This window comes from Lepisosteus oculatus, chromosome 12, assembly GCF_040954835.1.
Source record: "Lepisosteus oculatus isolate fLepOcu1 chromosome 12, fLepOcu1.hap2, whole genome shotgun sequence".
Taxonomy (NCBI): Eukaryota; Metazoa; Chordata; class Actinopteri; order Semionotiformes; family Lepisosteidae; genus Lepisosteus; species Lepisosteus oculatus.
The window spans coordinates 9,950,517-9,967,248 of record NC_090707.1 but is presented as its reverse complement, the minus strand read 5'-3'; the positions used below and the strand labels follow the sequence as shown (position 1 = coordinate 9,967,248).

Genomic DNA, 16,732 nt, shown 5'->3' with positions numbered 1-16,732 from the left:
GATGGTGCCAAATAACTGATGCAGTAGAACAACCCAAATTCTGTGTTTTGACGTTGTTTTTTACTCTGAACATTTCACAGTTGAGGGCGATGCCGTCAGAAGGGATGTTGTGTTTCTGCTGGATGGCTCTGATTACACTAGAAATGGATTCCCAGCAATGCGGGACTTTGTTCAGAGAGTGGTGGAGAAGCTCCGAGTTGATGAAAACAAAGATCGGGTTGCTGTAGTCCAATACAGTAATGATCCAGCAGCTAACTTCTATCTAAATACATACTCAACAAAGGAGGATGTCATTAACAGTGTGAAAGGCCTTAGACACAAAGGAGGAAGGCCACTGAACACTGGGGCAGCCCTTCAGTTTGTTAAGGACAGAGTCTTTACTGCATCTGCCGGCAGCAGACGTCCTGAGGGTGTCCCTCAGATTGTTGTTGTGCTGGCTGGTGGAAGATCTAGTGACAGCGTTGAAGCACCAGCTGCGGCCCTGAAGGAACTTGGAGTGTTGATCTTTGCAATTGGAACGAGGAGCTCTGATAGCAGAGAATTGCAAAAGATTGCCTACGATCCTAGTTATGCTCTTTCAGTGTCTGAATTCTCTGACCTCCCAGCAGTCCAAGAGCAACTTCTTTCATCTGTTAATACCGTAGTTGTTGAGATCACACCAGGAACACCAACTGTGTTGGGTAAGAAAAGTAGAAGTATAGAGAAACATGTTTTGCTAGTTGTACAAGAACTGCAATAAGGAGTGATTTTGTGGAAATTTCCCAATATACATTTGATAAAGCATTCTGTGAAGGTACTTGGAGCATACAGTAGTTTAACGTTCACTCCTCTTGCTTTGTTCAGGCTCTCTCAGTGTCCTTTTCTGTGAGATGGCTTCAAGTCAGTATTCTGTTCTTTGTAGTTTCTTGTCGTTTGTTGCTCAATCTACATGGAGTTGTTCTTTTTCCACTTGGTGAAAATATTCTGAATCTCTTAATTCAGACCAAAATATCGGTGCAGTCTCATTATTCTAAACGACAATGATATATTGCAAATTTGATGGTCTCTTCATGTGGGTTCCAGTAACAAAATTGGTTTGTTATTCCAGTAGATGTTTTTTGCATTTCTTTTCTGAATGTCATTTGCAGCACTTGATGGTGCCAAATAACTGATGCAGTAGAACAACCCAAATTCTGTGTTTTGACGTTGTTTTTTACTCTGAACATTTCACAGTTGAGGGCGATGCCGTCAGAAGGGATGTTGTGTTTCTGCTGGATGGCTCTGATTACACTAGAAATGGATTCCCAGCAATGCGGGACTTTGTTCAGAGAGTGGTGGAGAAGCTCCGAGTTGATGAAAACAAAGATCGGGTTGCTGTAGTCCAATACAGTAATGATCCAGCAGCTAACTTCTATCTAAATACATACTCAACAAAGGAGGATGTCATTAACAGTGTGAAAGGCCTTAGACACAAAGGAGGAAGGCCACTGAACACTGGGGCAGCCCTTCAGTTTGTTAAGGACAGAGTCTTTACTGCATCTGCCGGCAGCAGACGTCTTGAGGGTGTCCCTCAGATTGTTGTTGTGCTGGCTGGTGGAAGATCTAGTGACAGCGTTGAAGCACCAGCTGCGGCCCTGAAGGAACTTGGAGTGTTGATCTTTGCAATTGGAACGAGGAGCTCTGATAGCAGAGAATTGCAAAAGATTGCCTACGATCCTAGTTATGCTCTTTCAGTGTCTGAATTCTCTGACCTCCCAGCAGTCCAAGAGCAACTTCTTTCATCTGTTAATACCGTAGTTGTTGAGATCACACCAGGAACACCAACTGTGTTGGGTAAGAAAAGTAGAAGTATAGAGAAACATGTTTTGCTAGTTGTACAAGAACTGCAATAAGGAGTGATTTTGTGGAAATTTCCCAATATACATTTGATAAAGCATTCTGTGAAGGTACTTGGAGCATACAGTAGTTTAACGTTCACTCCTCTTGCTTTGTTCAGGCTCTCTCAGTGTCCTTTTCTGTGAGATGGCTTCAAGTCAGTATTCTGTTCTTTGTAGTTTCTTGTCGTTTGTTGCTCAATCTACATGGAGTTGTTCTTTTTCCACTTGGTGAAAATATTCTGAATCTCTTAATTCAGACCAAAATATCGGTGCAGTCTAATTATTCTAAACGACAATGATATATTGCAAATTTGATGGTCTCTTCATGTGGGTTCCAGTAACAAAATTGGTTTGTTATTCCAGTAGATGTTTTTTGCATTTCTTTTCTGAATGTCATTTGCAGCACTTGATGGTGCCAAATAACTGATGCAGTAGAACAACCCAAATTCTGTGTTTTGACGTTGTTTTTTACTCTGAACATTTCACAGTTGAGGGCGATGCCGTCAGAAGGGATGTTGTGTTTCTGCTGGATGGCTCTGATTACACTAGAAATGGATTCCCAGCAATGCGGGACTTTGTTCAGAGAGTGGTGGAGAAGCTCCGAGTTGATGAAAACAAAGATCGGGTTGCTGTAGTCCAATACAGTAATGATCCAGCAGCTAACTTCTATCTAAATACATACTCAACAAAGGAGGATGTCATTAACAGTGTGAAAGGCCTTAGACACAAAGGAGGAAGGCCACTGAACACTGGGGCAGCCCTTCAGTTTGTTAAGGACAGAGTCTTTACTGCATCTGCCGGCAGCAGACGTCTTGAGGGTGTCCCTCAGATTGTTGTTGTGCTGGCTGGTGGAAGATCTAGTGACAGCGTTGAAGCACCAGCTGCGGCCCTGAAGGAACTTGGAGTGTTGATCTTTGCAATTGGAACGAGGAGCTCTGATAGCAGAGAATTGCAAAAGATTGCCTACGATCCTAGTTATGCTCTTTCAGTGTCTGAATTCTCTGACCTCCCAGCAGTCCAAGAGCAACTTCTTTCATCTGTTAATACCGTAGTTGTTGAGATCACACCAGGAACACCAACTGTGTTGGGTAAGAAAAGTAGAAGTATAGAGAAACATGTTTTGCTAGTTGTACAAGAACTGCAATAAGGAGTGATTTTGTGGAAATTTCCCAATATACATTTGATAAAGCATTCTGTGAAGGTACTTGGAGCATACAGTAGTTTAACGTTCACTCCTCTTGCTTTGTTCAGGCTCTCTCAGTGTCCTTTTCTGTGAGATGGCTTCAAGTCAGTATTCTGTTCTTTGTAGTTTCTTGTCGTTTGTTGCTCAATCTACATGGAGTTGTTCTTTTTCCACTTGGTGAAAATATTCTGAATCTCTTAATTCAGACCAAAATATCGGTGCAGTCTCATTATTCTAAACGACAATGATATATTGCAAATTTGATGGTCTCTTCATGTGGGTTCCAGTAACAAAATTGGTGTGTTATTCCAGTAGATGTTTTTTGCATTTCTTTTCTGAATGTCATTTGCAGCACTTGATGGTGCCAAATAACTGATGCAGTAGAACAACCCAAATTCTGTGTTTTGACGTTGTTTTTTACTCTGAACATTTCACAGTTGAGGGCGATGCCGTCAGAAGGGATGTTGTGTTTCTGCTGGATGGCTCTGATTACACTAGAAATGGATTCCCAGCAATGCGGGACTTTGTTCAGAGAGTGGTGGAGAAGCTCCGAGTTGATGAAAACAAAGATCGGGTTGCTGTAGTCCAATACAGTAATGATCCAGCAGCTAACTTCTATCTAAATACATACTCAACAAAGGAGGATGTCATTAACAGTGTGAAAGGCCTTAGACACAAAGGAGGAAGGCCACTGAACACTGGGGCAGCCCTTCAGTTTGTTAAGGACAGAGTCTTTACTGCATCTGCCGGCAGCAGACGTCCTGAGGGTGTCCCTCAGATTGTTGTTGTGCTGGCTGGTGGAAGATCTAGTGACAGCGTTGAAGCACCAGCTGCGGCCCTGAAGGAACTTGGAGTGTTGATCTTTGCAATTGGAACGAGGAGCTCTGATAGCAGAGAATTGCAAAAGATTGCCTACGATCCTAGTTATGCTCTTTCAGTGTCTGAATTCTCTGACCTCCCAGCAGTCCAAGAGCAACTTCTTTCATCTGTTAATACCGTAGTTGTTGAGATCACACCAGGAACACCAACTGTGTTGGGTAAGAAAAGTAGAAGTATAGAGAAACATGTTTTGCTAGTTGTACAAGAACTGCAATAAGGAGTGATTTTGTGGAAATTTCCCAATATACATTTGATAAAGCATTCTGTGAAGGTACTTGGAGCATACAGTAGTTTAACGTTCACTCCTCTTGCTTTGTTCAGGCTCTCTCAGTGTCCTTTTCTGTGAGATGGCTTCAAGTCAGTATTCTGTTCTTTGTAGTTTCTTGTCGTTTGTTGCTCAATCTACATGGAGTTGTTCTTTTTCCACTTGGTGAAAATATTCTGAATCTCTTAATTCAGACCAAAATATCGGTGCAGTCTCATTATTCTAAACGACAATGATATATTGCAAATTTGATGGTCTCTTCATGTGGGTTCCAGTAACAAAATTGGTGTGTTATTCCAGTAGATGTTTTTTGCATTTCTTTTCTGAATGTCATTTGCAGCACTTGATGGTGCCAAATAACTGATGCAGTAGAACAACCCAAATTCTGTGTTTTGACGTTGTTTTTTACTCTGAACATTTCACAGTTGAGGGCGATGCCGTCAGAAGGGATGTTGTGTTTCTGCTGGATGGCTCTGATTACACTAGAAATGGATTCCCAGCAATGCGGGACTTTGTTCAGAGAGTGGTTGAGAAGCTCCGAGTTGATGAAAACAAAGATCGGGTTGCTGTAGTCCAATACAGTAATGATCCAGCAGCTAACTTCTATCTAAATACATACTCAACAAAGGAGGATGTCATTAACAGTGTGAAAGGCCTTAGACACAAAGGAGGAAGGCCACTGAACACTGGGGCAGCCCTTCAGTTTGTTAAGGACAGAGTCTTTACTGCATCTGCCGGCAGCAGACGTCCTGAGGGTGTCCCTCAGATTGTTGTTGTGCTGGCTGGGGGAAGATCTAGTGACAGCGTTGAAGCACCAGCTGCGGCCCTGAAGGAACTTGGAGTGTTGATCTTTGCAATTGGAACGAGGAGCTCTGATAGCAGAGAATTGCAAAAGATTGCCTACGATCCTAGTTATGCTCTTTCAGTGTCTGAATTCTCTGACCTCCCAGCAGTCCAAGAGCAACTTCTTTCATCTGTTAATACCGTAGTTGTTGAGATCACACCAGGAACACCAACTGTGTTGGGTAAGAAAAGTAGAAGTATAGAGACACATGTTTTGCTAGTTGTACAAGAACTGCAATAAGGAGTGATTTTGTGGAAATTTCCCAATATAAATTTGATAAAGCATTCTGTGAAGGTACTTGGAGCATACAGTAGTTTAACGTTCACTCCTCTTGCTTTGTTCAGGCTCTCTCAGTGTCCTTTTCTGTGAGATGGCTTCAAGTCAGTATTCTGTTCTTTGTAGTTTCTTGTCGTTTGTTGCTCAATCTACATGGAGTTGTTCTTTTTCCACTTGGTGAAAATATTCTGAATCTCTTAATTCAGACCAAAATATCGGTGCAGTCTAATTATTCTAAACGACAATGATATATTGCAAATTTGATGGTCTCTTCATGTGGGTTCCAGTAACAAAATTGGTTTGTTATTCCAGTAGATGTTTTTTGCATTTCTTTTCTGAATGTCATTTGCAGCACTTGATGGTGCCAAATAACTGATGCAGTAGAACAACCCAAATTCTGTGTTTTGACGTTGTTTTTTACTCTGAACATTTCACAGTTGAGGGCGATGCCGTCAGAAGGGATGTTGTGTTTCTGCTGGATGGCTCTGATTACACTAGAAATGGATTCCCAGCAATGCGGGACTTTGTTCAGAGAGTGGTGGAGAAGCTCCGAGTTGATGAAAACAAAGATCGGGTTGCTGTAGTCCAATACAGTAATGATCCAGCAGCTAACTTCTATCTAAATACATACTCAACAAAGGAGGATGTCATTAACAGTGTGAAAGGCCTTAGACACAAAGGAGGAAGGCCACTGAACACTGGGGCAGCCCTTCAGTTTGTTAAGGACAGAGTCTTTACTGCATCTGCCGGCAGCAGACGTCTTGAGGGTGTCCCTCAGATTGTTGTTGTGCTGGCTGGTGGAAGATCTAGTGACAGCGTTGAAGCACCAGCTGCGGCCCTGAAGGAACTTGGAGTGTTGATCTTTGCAATTGGAACGAGGAGCTCTGATAGCAGAGAATTGCAAAAGATTGCCTACGATCCTAGTTATGCTCTTTCAGTGTCTGAATTCTCTGACCTCCCAGCAGTCCAAGAGCAACTTCTTTCATCTGTTAATACCGTAGTTGTTGAGATCACACCAGGAACACCAACTGTGTTGGGTAAGAAAAGTAGAAGTATAGAGAAACATGTTTTGCTAGTTGTACAAGAACTGCAATAAGGAGTGATTTTGTGGAAATTTCCCAATATACATTTGATAAAGCATTCTGTGAAGGTACTTGGAGCATACAGTAGTTTAACGTTCACTCCTCTTGCTTTGTTCAGGCTCTCTCAGTGTCCTTTTCTGTGAGATGGCTTCAAGTCAGTATTCTGTTCTTTGTAGTTTCTTGTCGTTTGTTGCTCAATCTACATGGAGTTGTTCTTTTTCCACTTGGTGAAAATATTCTGAATCTCTTAATTCAGACCAAAATATCGGTGCAGTCTCATTATTCTAAACGACAATGATATATTGCAAATTTGATGGTCTCTTCATGTGGGTTCCAGTAACAAAATTGGTTTGTTATTCCAGTAGATGTTTTTTGCATTTCTTTTCTGAATGTCATTTGCAGCACTTGATGGTGCCAAATAACTGATGCAGTAGAACAACTCAAATTCTGTGTTTTGACGTTGTTTTTTACTCTGAACATTTCACAGTTGAGGGCGATGCCGTCAGAAGGGATGTTGTGTTTCTGCTGGATGGCTCTGATTACACTAGAAATGGATTCCCAGCAATGCGGGACTTTGTTCAGAGAGTGGTGGAGAAGCTCCGAGTTGATGAAAACAAAGATCGGGTTGCTGTAGTCCAATACAGTAATGATCCAGCAGCTAACTTCTATCTAAATACATACTCAACAAAGGAGGATGTCATTAACAGTGTGAAAGGCCTTAGACACAAAGGAGGAAGGCCACTGAACACTGGGGCAGCCCTTCAGTTTATTAAGGACAGAGTCTTTACTGCATCTGCCGGCAGCAGACGTCTTGAGGGTGTCCCTCAGATTGTTGTTGTGCTGGCTGGTGGAAGATCTAGTGACAGCGTTGAAGCACCAGCTGCGGCCCTGAAGGAACTTGGAGTGTTGATCTTTGCAATTGGAACGAGGAGCTCTGATAGCAGAGAATTGCAAAAGATTGCCTACGATCCTAGTTATGCTCTTTCAGTGTCTGAATTCTCTGACCTCCCAGCAGTCCAAGAGCAACTTCTTTCATCTGTTAATACCGTAGTTGTTGAGATCACACCAGGAACACCAACTGTGTTGGGTAAGAAAAGTAGAAGTATAGAGAAACATGTTTTGCTAGTTGTACAAGAACTGCAATAAGGAGTGATTTTGTGGAAATTTCCCAATATACATTTGATAAAGCATTCTGTGAAGGTACTTGGAGCATACAGTAGTTTAACGTTCACTCCTCTTGCTTTGTTCAGGCTCTCTCAGTGTCCTTTTCTGTGAGATGGCTTCAAGTCAGTATTCTGTTCTTTGTAGTTTCTTGTCGTTTGTTGCTCAATCTACATGGAGTTGTTCTTTTTCCACTTGGTGAAAATATTCTGAATCTCTTAATTCAGACCAAAATATCGGTGCAGTCTCATTATTCTAAACGACAATGATATATTGCAAATTTGATGGTCTCTTCATGTGGGTTCCAGTAACAAAATTGGTGTGTTATTCCAGTAGATGTTTTTTGCATTTCTTTTCTGAATGTCATTTGCAGCACTTGATGGTGCCAAATAACTGATGCAGTAGAACAACCCAAATTCTGTGTTTTGACGACGTTTTTTACTCTGAACATTTCACAGTTGAGGGCGATGCCGTCAGAAGGGATGTTGTGTTTCTGCTGGATGGCTCTGATTACACTAGAAATGGATTCCCAGCAATGCGGGACTTTGTTCAGAGAGTGGTGGAGAAGCTCCGAGTTGATGAAAACAAAGATCGGGTTGCTGTAGTCCAATACAGTAATGATCCAGCAGCTAACTTCTATCTAAATACATACTCAACAAAGGAGGATGTCATTAACAGTGTGAAAGGCCTTAGACACAAAGGAGGAAGGCCACTGAACACTGGGGCAGCCCTTCAGTTTGTTAAGGACAGAGTCTTTACTGCATCTGCCGGCAGCAGACGTCTTGAGGGTGTCCCTCAGATTGTTGTTGTGCTGGCTGGTGGAAGATCTAGTGACAGCGTTGAAGCACCAGCTGCGGCCCTGAAGGAACTTGGAGTGTTGATCTTTGCAATTGGAACGAGGAGCTCTGATAGCAGAGAATTGCAAAAGATTGCCTACGATCCTAGTTATGCTCTTTCAGTGTCTGAATTCTCTGACCTCCCAGCAGTCCAAGAGCAACTTCTTTCATCTGTTAATACCGTAGTTGTTGAGATCACACCAGGAACACCAACTGTGTTGGGTAAGAAAAGTAGAAGTATAGAGAAACATGTTTTGCTAGTTGTACAAGAACTGCAATAAGGAGTGATTTTGTGGAAATTTCCCAATATACATTTGATAAAGCATTCTGTGAAGGTACTTGGAGCATACAGTAGTTTAACGTTCACTCCTCTTGCTTTGTTCAGGCTCTCTCAGTGTCCTTTTCTGTGAGATGGCTTCAAGTCAGTATTCTGTTCTTTGTAGTTTCTTGTCGTTTGTTGCTCAATCTACATGGAGTTGTTCTTTTTCCACTTGGTGAAAATATTCTGAATCTCTTAATTCAGACCAAAATATCGGTGCAGTCTCATTATTCTAAACGAAAATGATATATTGCAAATTTGATGGTCTCTTCATGTGGGTTCCAGTAACAAAATTGGTGTGTTATTCCAGTAGATGTTTTTTGCATTTCTTTTCTGAATGTCATTTGCAGCACTTGATGGTGCCAAATAACTGATGCAGTAGAACAACCCAAATTCTGTGTTTTGACGTTGTTTTTTACTCTGAACATTTCACAGTTGAGGGCGATGCCGTCAGAAGGGATGTTGTGTTTCTGCTGGATGGCTCTGATTACACTAGAAATGGATTCCCAGCAATGCGGGACTTTGTTCAGAGAGTGGTGGAGAAGCTCCGAGTTGATGAAAACAAAGATCGGGTTGCTGTAGTCCAATACAGTAATGATCCAGCAGCTAACTTCTATCTAAATACATACTCAACAAAGGAGGATGTCATTAACAGTGTGAAAGGCCTTAGACACAAAGGAGGAAGGCCACTGAACACTGGGGCAGCCCTTCAGTTTGTTAAGGACAGAGTCTTTACTGCATCTGCCGGCAGCAGACGTCCTGAGGGTGTCCCTCAGATTGTTGTTGTGCTGGCTGGTGGAAGATCTAGTGACAGCGTTGAAGCACCAGCTGCGGCCCTGAAGGAACTTGGAGTGTTGATCTTTGCAATTGGAACGAGGAGCTCTGATAGCAGAGAATTGCAAAAGATTGCCTACGATCCTAGTTATGCTCTTTCAGTGTCTGAATTCTCTGACCTCCCAGCAGTCCAAGAGCAACTTCTTTCATCTGTTAATACCGTAGTTGTTGAGATCACACCAGGAACACCAACTGTGTTGGGTAAGAAAAGTAGAAGTATAGAGACACATGTTTTGCTAGTTGTACAAGAACTGCAATAAGGAGTGATTTTGTGGAAATTTCCCAATATACATTTGATAAAGCATTCTGTGAAGGTACTTGGAGCATACAGTAGTTTAACGTTCACTCCTCTTGCTTTGTTCAGGCTCTCTCAGTGTCCTTTTCTGTGAGATGGCTTCAAGTCAGTATTCTGTTCTTTGTAGTTTCTTGTCGTTTGTTGCTCAATCTACATGGAGTTGTTCTTTTTCCACTTGGTGAAAATATTCTGAATCTCTTAATTCAGACCAAAATATCGGTGCAGTCTCATTATTCTAAACGACAATGATATATTGCAAATTTGATGGTCTCTTCATGTGTGTTCCAGTAACAAAATTGGTGTGTTATTCCAGTAGATGTTTTTTGCATTTCTTTTCTGAATGTCATTTGCAGCACTTGATGGTGCCAAATAACTGATGCAGTAGAACAACCCAAATTCTGTGTTTTGACGTTGTTTTTTACTCTGAACATTTCACAGTTGAGGGCGATGCCGTCAGAAGGGATGTTGTGTTTCTGCTGGATGGCTCTGATTACACTAGAAATGGATTCCCAGCAATGCGGGACTTTGTTCAGAGAGTGGTGGAGAAGCTCCGAGTTGATGAAAACAAAGATCGGGTTGCTGTAGTCCAATACAGTAATGATCCAGCAGCTAACTTCTATCTAAATACATACTCAACAAAGGAGGATGTCATTAACAGTGTGAAAGGCCTTAGACACAAAGGAGGAAGGCCACTGAACACTGGGGCAGCCCTTCAGTTTGTTAAGGACAGAGTCTTTACTGCATCTGCCGGCAGCAGACGTCCTGAGGGTGTCCCTCAGATTGTTGTTGTGCTGGCTGGTGGAAGATCTAGTGACAGCGTTGAAGCACCAGCTGCGGCCCTGAAGGAACTTGGAGTGTTGATCTTTGCAATTGGAACGAGGAGCTCTGATAGCAGAGAATTGCAAAAGATTGCCTACGATCCTAGTTATGCTCTTTCAGTGTCTGAATTCTCTGACCTCCCAGCAGTCCAAGAGCAACTTCTTTCATCTGTTAATACCGTAGTTGTTGAGATCACACCAGGAACACCAACTGTGTTGGGTAAGAAAAGTAGAAGTATAGAGACACATGTTTTGCTAGTTGTACAAGAACTGCAATAAGGAGTGATTTTGTGGAAATTTCCCAATATACATTTGATAAAGCATTCTGTGAAGGTACTTGGAGCATACAGTAGTTTAACGTTCACTCCTCTTGCTTTGTTCAGGCTCTCTCAGTGTCCTTTTCTGTGAGATGGCTTCAAGTCAGTATTCTGTTCTTTGTAGTTTCTTGTCGCTTGTTGCTCAATCTACATGGAGTTGTTCTTTTTCCACTTGGTGAAAATATTCTGAATCTCTTAATTCAGACCAAAATATCGGTGCAGTCTCATTATTCTAAACGACAATGATATATTGCAAATTTGATGGTCTCTTCATGTGGGTTCCAGTAACAAAATTGGTGTGTTATTCCAGTAGATGTTTTTTGCATTTCTTTTCTGAATGTCATTTGCAGCACTTGATGGTGCCAAATAACTGATGCAGTAGAACAACCCAAATTCTGTGTTTTGACGTTGTTTTTTACTCTGAACATTTCACAGTTGAGGGCGATGCCGTCAGAAGGGATGTTGTGTTTCTGCTGGATGGCTCTGATTACACTAGAAATGGATTCCCAGCAATGCGGGACTTTGTTCAGAGAGTGGTGGAGAAGCTCCGAGTTGATGAAAACAAAGATCGGGTTGCTGTAGTCCAATACAGTAATGATCCAGCAGCTAACTTCTATCTAAATACATACTCAACAAAGGAGGATGTCATTAACAGTGTGAAAGGCCTTAGACACAAAGGAGGAAGGCCACTGAACACTGGGGCAGCCCTTCAGTTTGTTAAGGACAGAGTCTTTACTGCATCTGCCGGCAGCAGACGTCCTGAGGGTGTCCCTCAGATTGTTGTTGTGCTGGCTGGTGGAAGATCTAGTGACAGCGTTGAAGCACCAGCTGCGGCCCTGAAGGAACTTGGAGTGTTGATCTTTGCAATTGGAACGAGGAGCTCTGATAGCAGAGAATTGCAAAAGATTGCCTACGATCCTAGTTATGCTCTTTCAGTGTCTGAATTCTCTGACCTCCCAGCAGTCCAAGAGCAACTTCTTTCATCTGTTAATACCGTAGTTGTTGAGATCACACCAGGAACACCAACTGTGTTGGGTAAGAAAAGTAGAAGTATAGAGACACATGTTTTGCTAGTTGTACAAGAACTGCAATAAGGAGTGATTTTGTGGAAATTTCCCAATATAAATTTGATAAAGCATTCTTTGAAGGTACTTGGAGCATACAGTAGTTTAACGTTCACTCCTCTTGCTTTGTTCAGGCTCTCTCAGTGTCCTTTTCTGTGAGATGGCTTCAAGTCAGTATTCTGTTCTTTGTAGTTTCTTGTCGTTTGTTGCTCAATCTACATGGAGTTGTTCTTTTTCCACTTGGTGAAAATATTCTGAATCTCTTAATTCAGACCAAAATATCGGTGCAGTCTCATTATTCTAAACGACAATGATATATTGCAAATTTGATGGTCTCTTCATGTGGGTTCCAGTAACAAAATTGGTGTGTTATTCCAGTAGATGTTTTTTGCATTTCTTTTCTGAATGTCATTTGCAGCACTTGATGGTGCCAAATAACTGATGCAGTAGAACAACCCAAATTCTGTGTTTTGACGTTGTTTTTTACTCTGAACATTTCACAGTTGAGGGCGATGCCGTCAGAAGGGATGTTGTGTTTCTGCTGGATGGCTCTGATTCCACTAGAAATGGATTCCCAGCAATGCGGGACTTTGTTCAGAGAGTGGTGGAGAAGCTCCGAGTTGATGAAAACAAAGATCGGGTTGCTGTAGTCCAATACAGTAATGATCCAGCAGCTAACTTCTATCTAAATACATACTCAACAAAGGAGGATGTCATTAACAGTGTGAAAGGCCTTAGACACAAAGGAGGAAGGCCACTGAACACTGGGGCAGCCCTTCAGTTTGTTAAGGACAGAGTCTTTACTGCATCTGCCGGCAGCAGACGTCCTGAGGGTGTCCCTCAGATTGTTGTTGTACTGGCTGGTGGAAGATCTAGTGACAGCGTTGAAGCACCAGCTGCAGCCCTGAAGGAACTTGGAGTGTTGATCTTTGCAATTGGAACGAGGAGCTCTGATAGCAGAGAATTGCAAAAGATTGCCTATGATCCTAGTTATGCTCTTTCAGTGTCTGAATTCTCTGACCTCCCAGCAGTCCAAGAGCAACTTCTTTCATCTGTTAATACCGTAGTTGTTGAGATCACACCAGGAACACCAACTGTGTTGGGTAAGAAAAGTAGAAGTATAGAGACACATGTTTTGCTAGTTGTACAAGAACTGCAATAAGGAGTGATTTTGTGGAAATTTCCCAATATACATTTGATAAAGCATTCTGTGAAGGTACTTGGAGCATACAGTAGTTTAACGTTCACTCCTCTTGCTTTGTTCAGGCTCTCTCAGTGTCCTTTTCTGTGAGATGGCTTCAAGTCAGTATTCTGTTCTTTGTAGTTTCTTGTCGTTTGTTGCTCAATCTACATGGAGTTGTTCTTTTTCCACTTGGTGAAAATATTCTGAATCTCTTAATTCAGACCAAAATATCGGTGCAGTCTAATTATTCTAAACGACAATGATATATTGCAAATTTGATGGTCTCTTCATGTGGGTTCCAGTAACAAAATTGGTTTGTTATTCCAGTAGATGTTTTTTGCATTTCTTTTCTGAATGTCATTTGCAGCACTTGATGGTGCCAAATAACTGATGTAGTAGAACAACCCAAATTCTGTGTTTTGACGTTGTTTTTTACTCTGAACATTTCACAGTTGAGGGCGATGCCGTCAGAAGGGATGTTGTGTTTCTGCTGGATGGCTCTGATTACACTAGAAATGGATTCCCAGCAATGCGGGACTTTGTTCAGAGAGTGGTGGAGAAGCTCCGAGTTGATGAAAACAAAGATCGGGTTGCTGTAGTCCAATACAGTAATGATCCAGCAGCTAACTTCTATCTAAATACATACTCAACAAAGGAGGATGTCATTAACAGTGTGAAAGGCCTTAGACACAAAGGAGGAAGGCCACTGAACACTGGGGCAGCCCTTCAGTTTGTTAAGGACAGAGTCTTTACTGCATCTGCTGGCAGTAGACGTCCTGAGGGTGTCCCTCAGATTGTTGTTGTGCTGGCTGGTGGAAGATCTAGTGACAGCGTTGAAGCACCAGCTGCGGCCCTGAAGGAACTTGGAGTGTTGATCTTTGCAATTGGAACGAGGAGCTCTGATAGCAGAGAATTGCAAAAGATTGCCTACGATCCTAGTTATGCTCTTTCAGTGTCTGAATTCTCTGACCTCCCAGCAGTCCAAGAGCAACTTCTTTCATCTGTTAATACCGTAGTTGTTGAGCTCACACCAGGAACACCAACTGTGTTGGGTAAGAAAAGTAGAAGTATAGAGAAACATGTTTTGCCAGTTGAATAAGTACTGCAATAAGGAGTGATTTTTTGGATATATTTTAAAAACATAATATATATTTTCAATTATTAATAGCTAGCGTTAAAATATCCATTTTATTTTGAAATTATCATTTGTATTAACATTTTGATTTATTATTGTTTTATCACAATTATAACATATTTACAACAGTGATTCACTGTAGTACAATACATTAATAAGAAAGTTGCTGACATCTTCAAAATACTTTGACTGTAGGTTGGAGTATCATTAACATTGCTCCATTTCTAAGACAAAATGTAAAGACTACGTTTGCTCTGTTTTATATACAGTTCAATTGTTAAAGTATTTTGTTTTGATCCATATTTAATGTTGCTTTGTAGTGTCTTAAGTTTAGATATTATGAAACTGTCACACCCTCTACAGCTAGAGGGCGTTCCTACTCTGTCTTGTTCTTTGTTTTCCTGTGCTCTTCTTGTCCTTCTCAAGTGACTTTTTGTGGGGCTATATATTTCTGGGTCACCCTTTGCTCCTGGCTCAGCATTGAAGGTTTGGTGGTCTTGAGTCCTGTCTAGTACCAGGTCGTCTCCTCCGCGGCCTGAGGGCATAGGTTTCTACCCAGCGTCGTCTGACCTCCTGAGCTCGGGCTAACCCCCATATTGCCGCTAAGCATAGGGTCTTTATTGCTCTCCTGGCCTTTCCATGGCATGCCTTGCGACATCTGTGACAGAAACTGTGTTAAACGTGCTTATGTTATCAAAATCTAACTGTGAAACATACAGGAGAGGTTATTTTCTGTGGAATTCGTTTGTACTTCTGATTATGGATGTTCTATTCTTACATACATTTTATAATCATCAAAATATGCAAAAAAGTTCAATTTATTATTTCCAAGAGATATTTGACATAGAGAAGCTAATATCAAATTCTGTGTTTTCTTTGCTCATCCTTGGCCTTTGCTGATCTGGCTAAACAATTCTAAGTATCTCTTTTGGTTATTTTTACTGTGATTTTAATAGATAAATTATATCAACATTTTGCATAAAGTTCTATAAATTAATAAAATTCTTGTCACCAACCCAATATTAGCAGCAGGCTGCTTCTGTATTCTATACAGTTGATTTATTTTTATAAAAAATACTAGACTGTGAATGCATAAATTAAATTAATTATTTTATGTTATATTAAATTGATGTATTTAAAGTATTGTCTTATTATAATATGATTTTAAATTTGGATAATTTTAATATGATATCATTTTGAATTTGTAGTTTACTTTAAAATGTACATATAAATGCATTCTGCATTTTCTGTGAAGTTTAATATGAAACTGAAGGCAAAGTAGCATCAAACCTCTTCTGAATAACATTTTTTTCTTTTTAAAAAATATTGGACATTATGAACCTGTATTATTTTATACAATAATAATCAATTTAAATATAATTGCATAAAACAGCATTAGAAAACACTGCTAATTTAAATATACTATCCTAATTAAACGGTACATTCAATTATATTTCATAATATTTCTTGTTACAAATATTATTCACTACCTTTTAAAATCGAGCACCTTTTCTCTTTTTTAAGATTCTTCTTATTATCTTGTAGTTGAAACCGAGGGGAAACAAAGGGACATTGTGTTCCTCTTGGATGGTTCTGATGACTCCAGGAGCGGCTTCCCAGCAATGCGTGACTTTGTCCGTAGAGTAGTGGAAAACCTTGATGTGGAGGAAAACAGAGATCGCGTGGCTGTGATCCAGTACAGTAATGACGCAGCAGCTAACTTTTATCTGAATACATATTCTACAAAAGACGATGTCATGAATACCATAAGAGGCCTGAGACAGAAAGGAGGAAGACCCCTCAACACTGGGGCAGCTCTGCGGTTTGTGAGGGATAGTGTCTTTACACCATCCGCCGGTAGCAGACGTCTTGAAGGTGTTCCTCAGATGTTAATCCTGTTGACGGGGGGAAGGTCCAGAGATGATGTGGGTGGATCTGCCTCGGCTCTGAAGGGCCTTGGGGTTGTTCCTCTGGGAATTGGAACCAGGAATGCTGACACCCGGGAACTGCAAACAATCTCCTATGATCCCAACTATGCTCTAACTGTCAGAGAGTTTTCTGACCTTCCAGACATCCAACAGCAACTTCTATCAACACTGACACAAATTTCTGTCGCGATCAGACCCACTGTCATAGGTAAACTAATACCTTCTTCAGTTATTTCTGTATGTGCTGCTTTTGGCATGGCAGATAATGGTCCAGATTTTAAGTAGAATCTGGGTGGCTTTCGTTCTTTCTGTTCATGTTGATTCCTAGAACCTTTTTCCGTTCACTGGAGAAAGTGGAACCATGAATATACCTTGCTCCAGATTTCTGCTACAGTATGTTCATGTGAACACATCTTATGTGGAATTCCTGCATCGGATGATTTTTCTCCCATTTCTT

The 16,732-nt window shown here is 41.1% G+C and overlaps 1 protein-coding gene across 2 annotated transcripts in view; it reads left to right on the top strand.

Moving 5' to 3' along the window:
• col6a3 (collagen, type VI, alpha 3) overlaps positions 1 to 16,732 on the top strand; it is a 134,278-nt gene that overhangs the window by 77,600 nt on the left and 39,946 nt on the right. For both annotated transcript variants that reach the window (XM_069196784.1, XM_069196785.1), the window contains one exon: positions 15,893 to 16,483. In XM_069196784.1, coding sequence (XP_069052885.1) covers positions 15,893 to 16,483 — 591 coding nt within the window. The remainder of the gene's footprint in view (positions 1 to 15,892; positions 16,484 to 16,732) is intronic.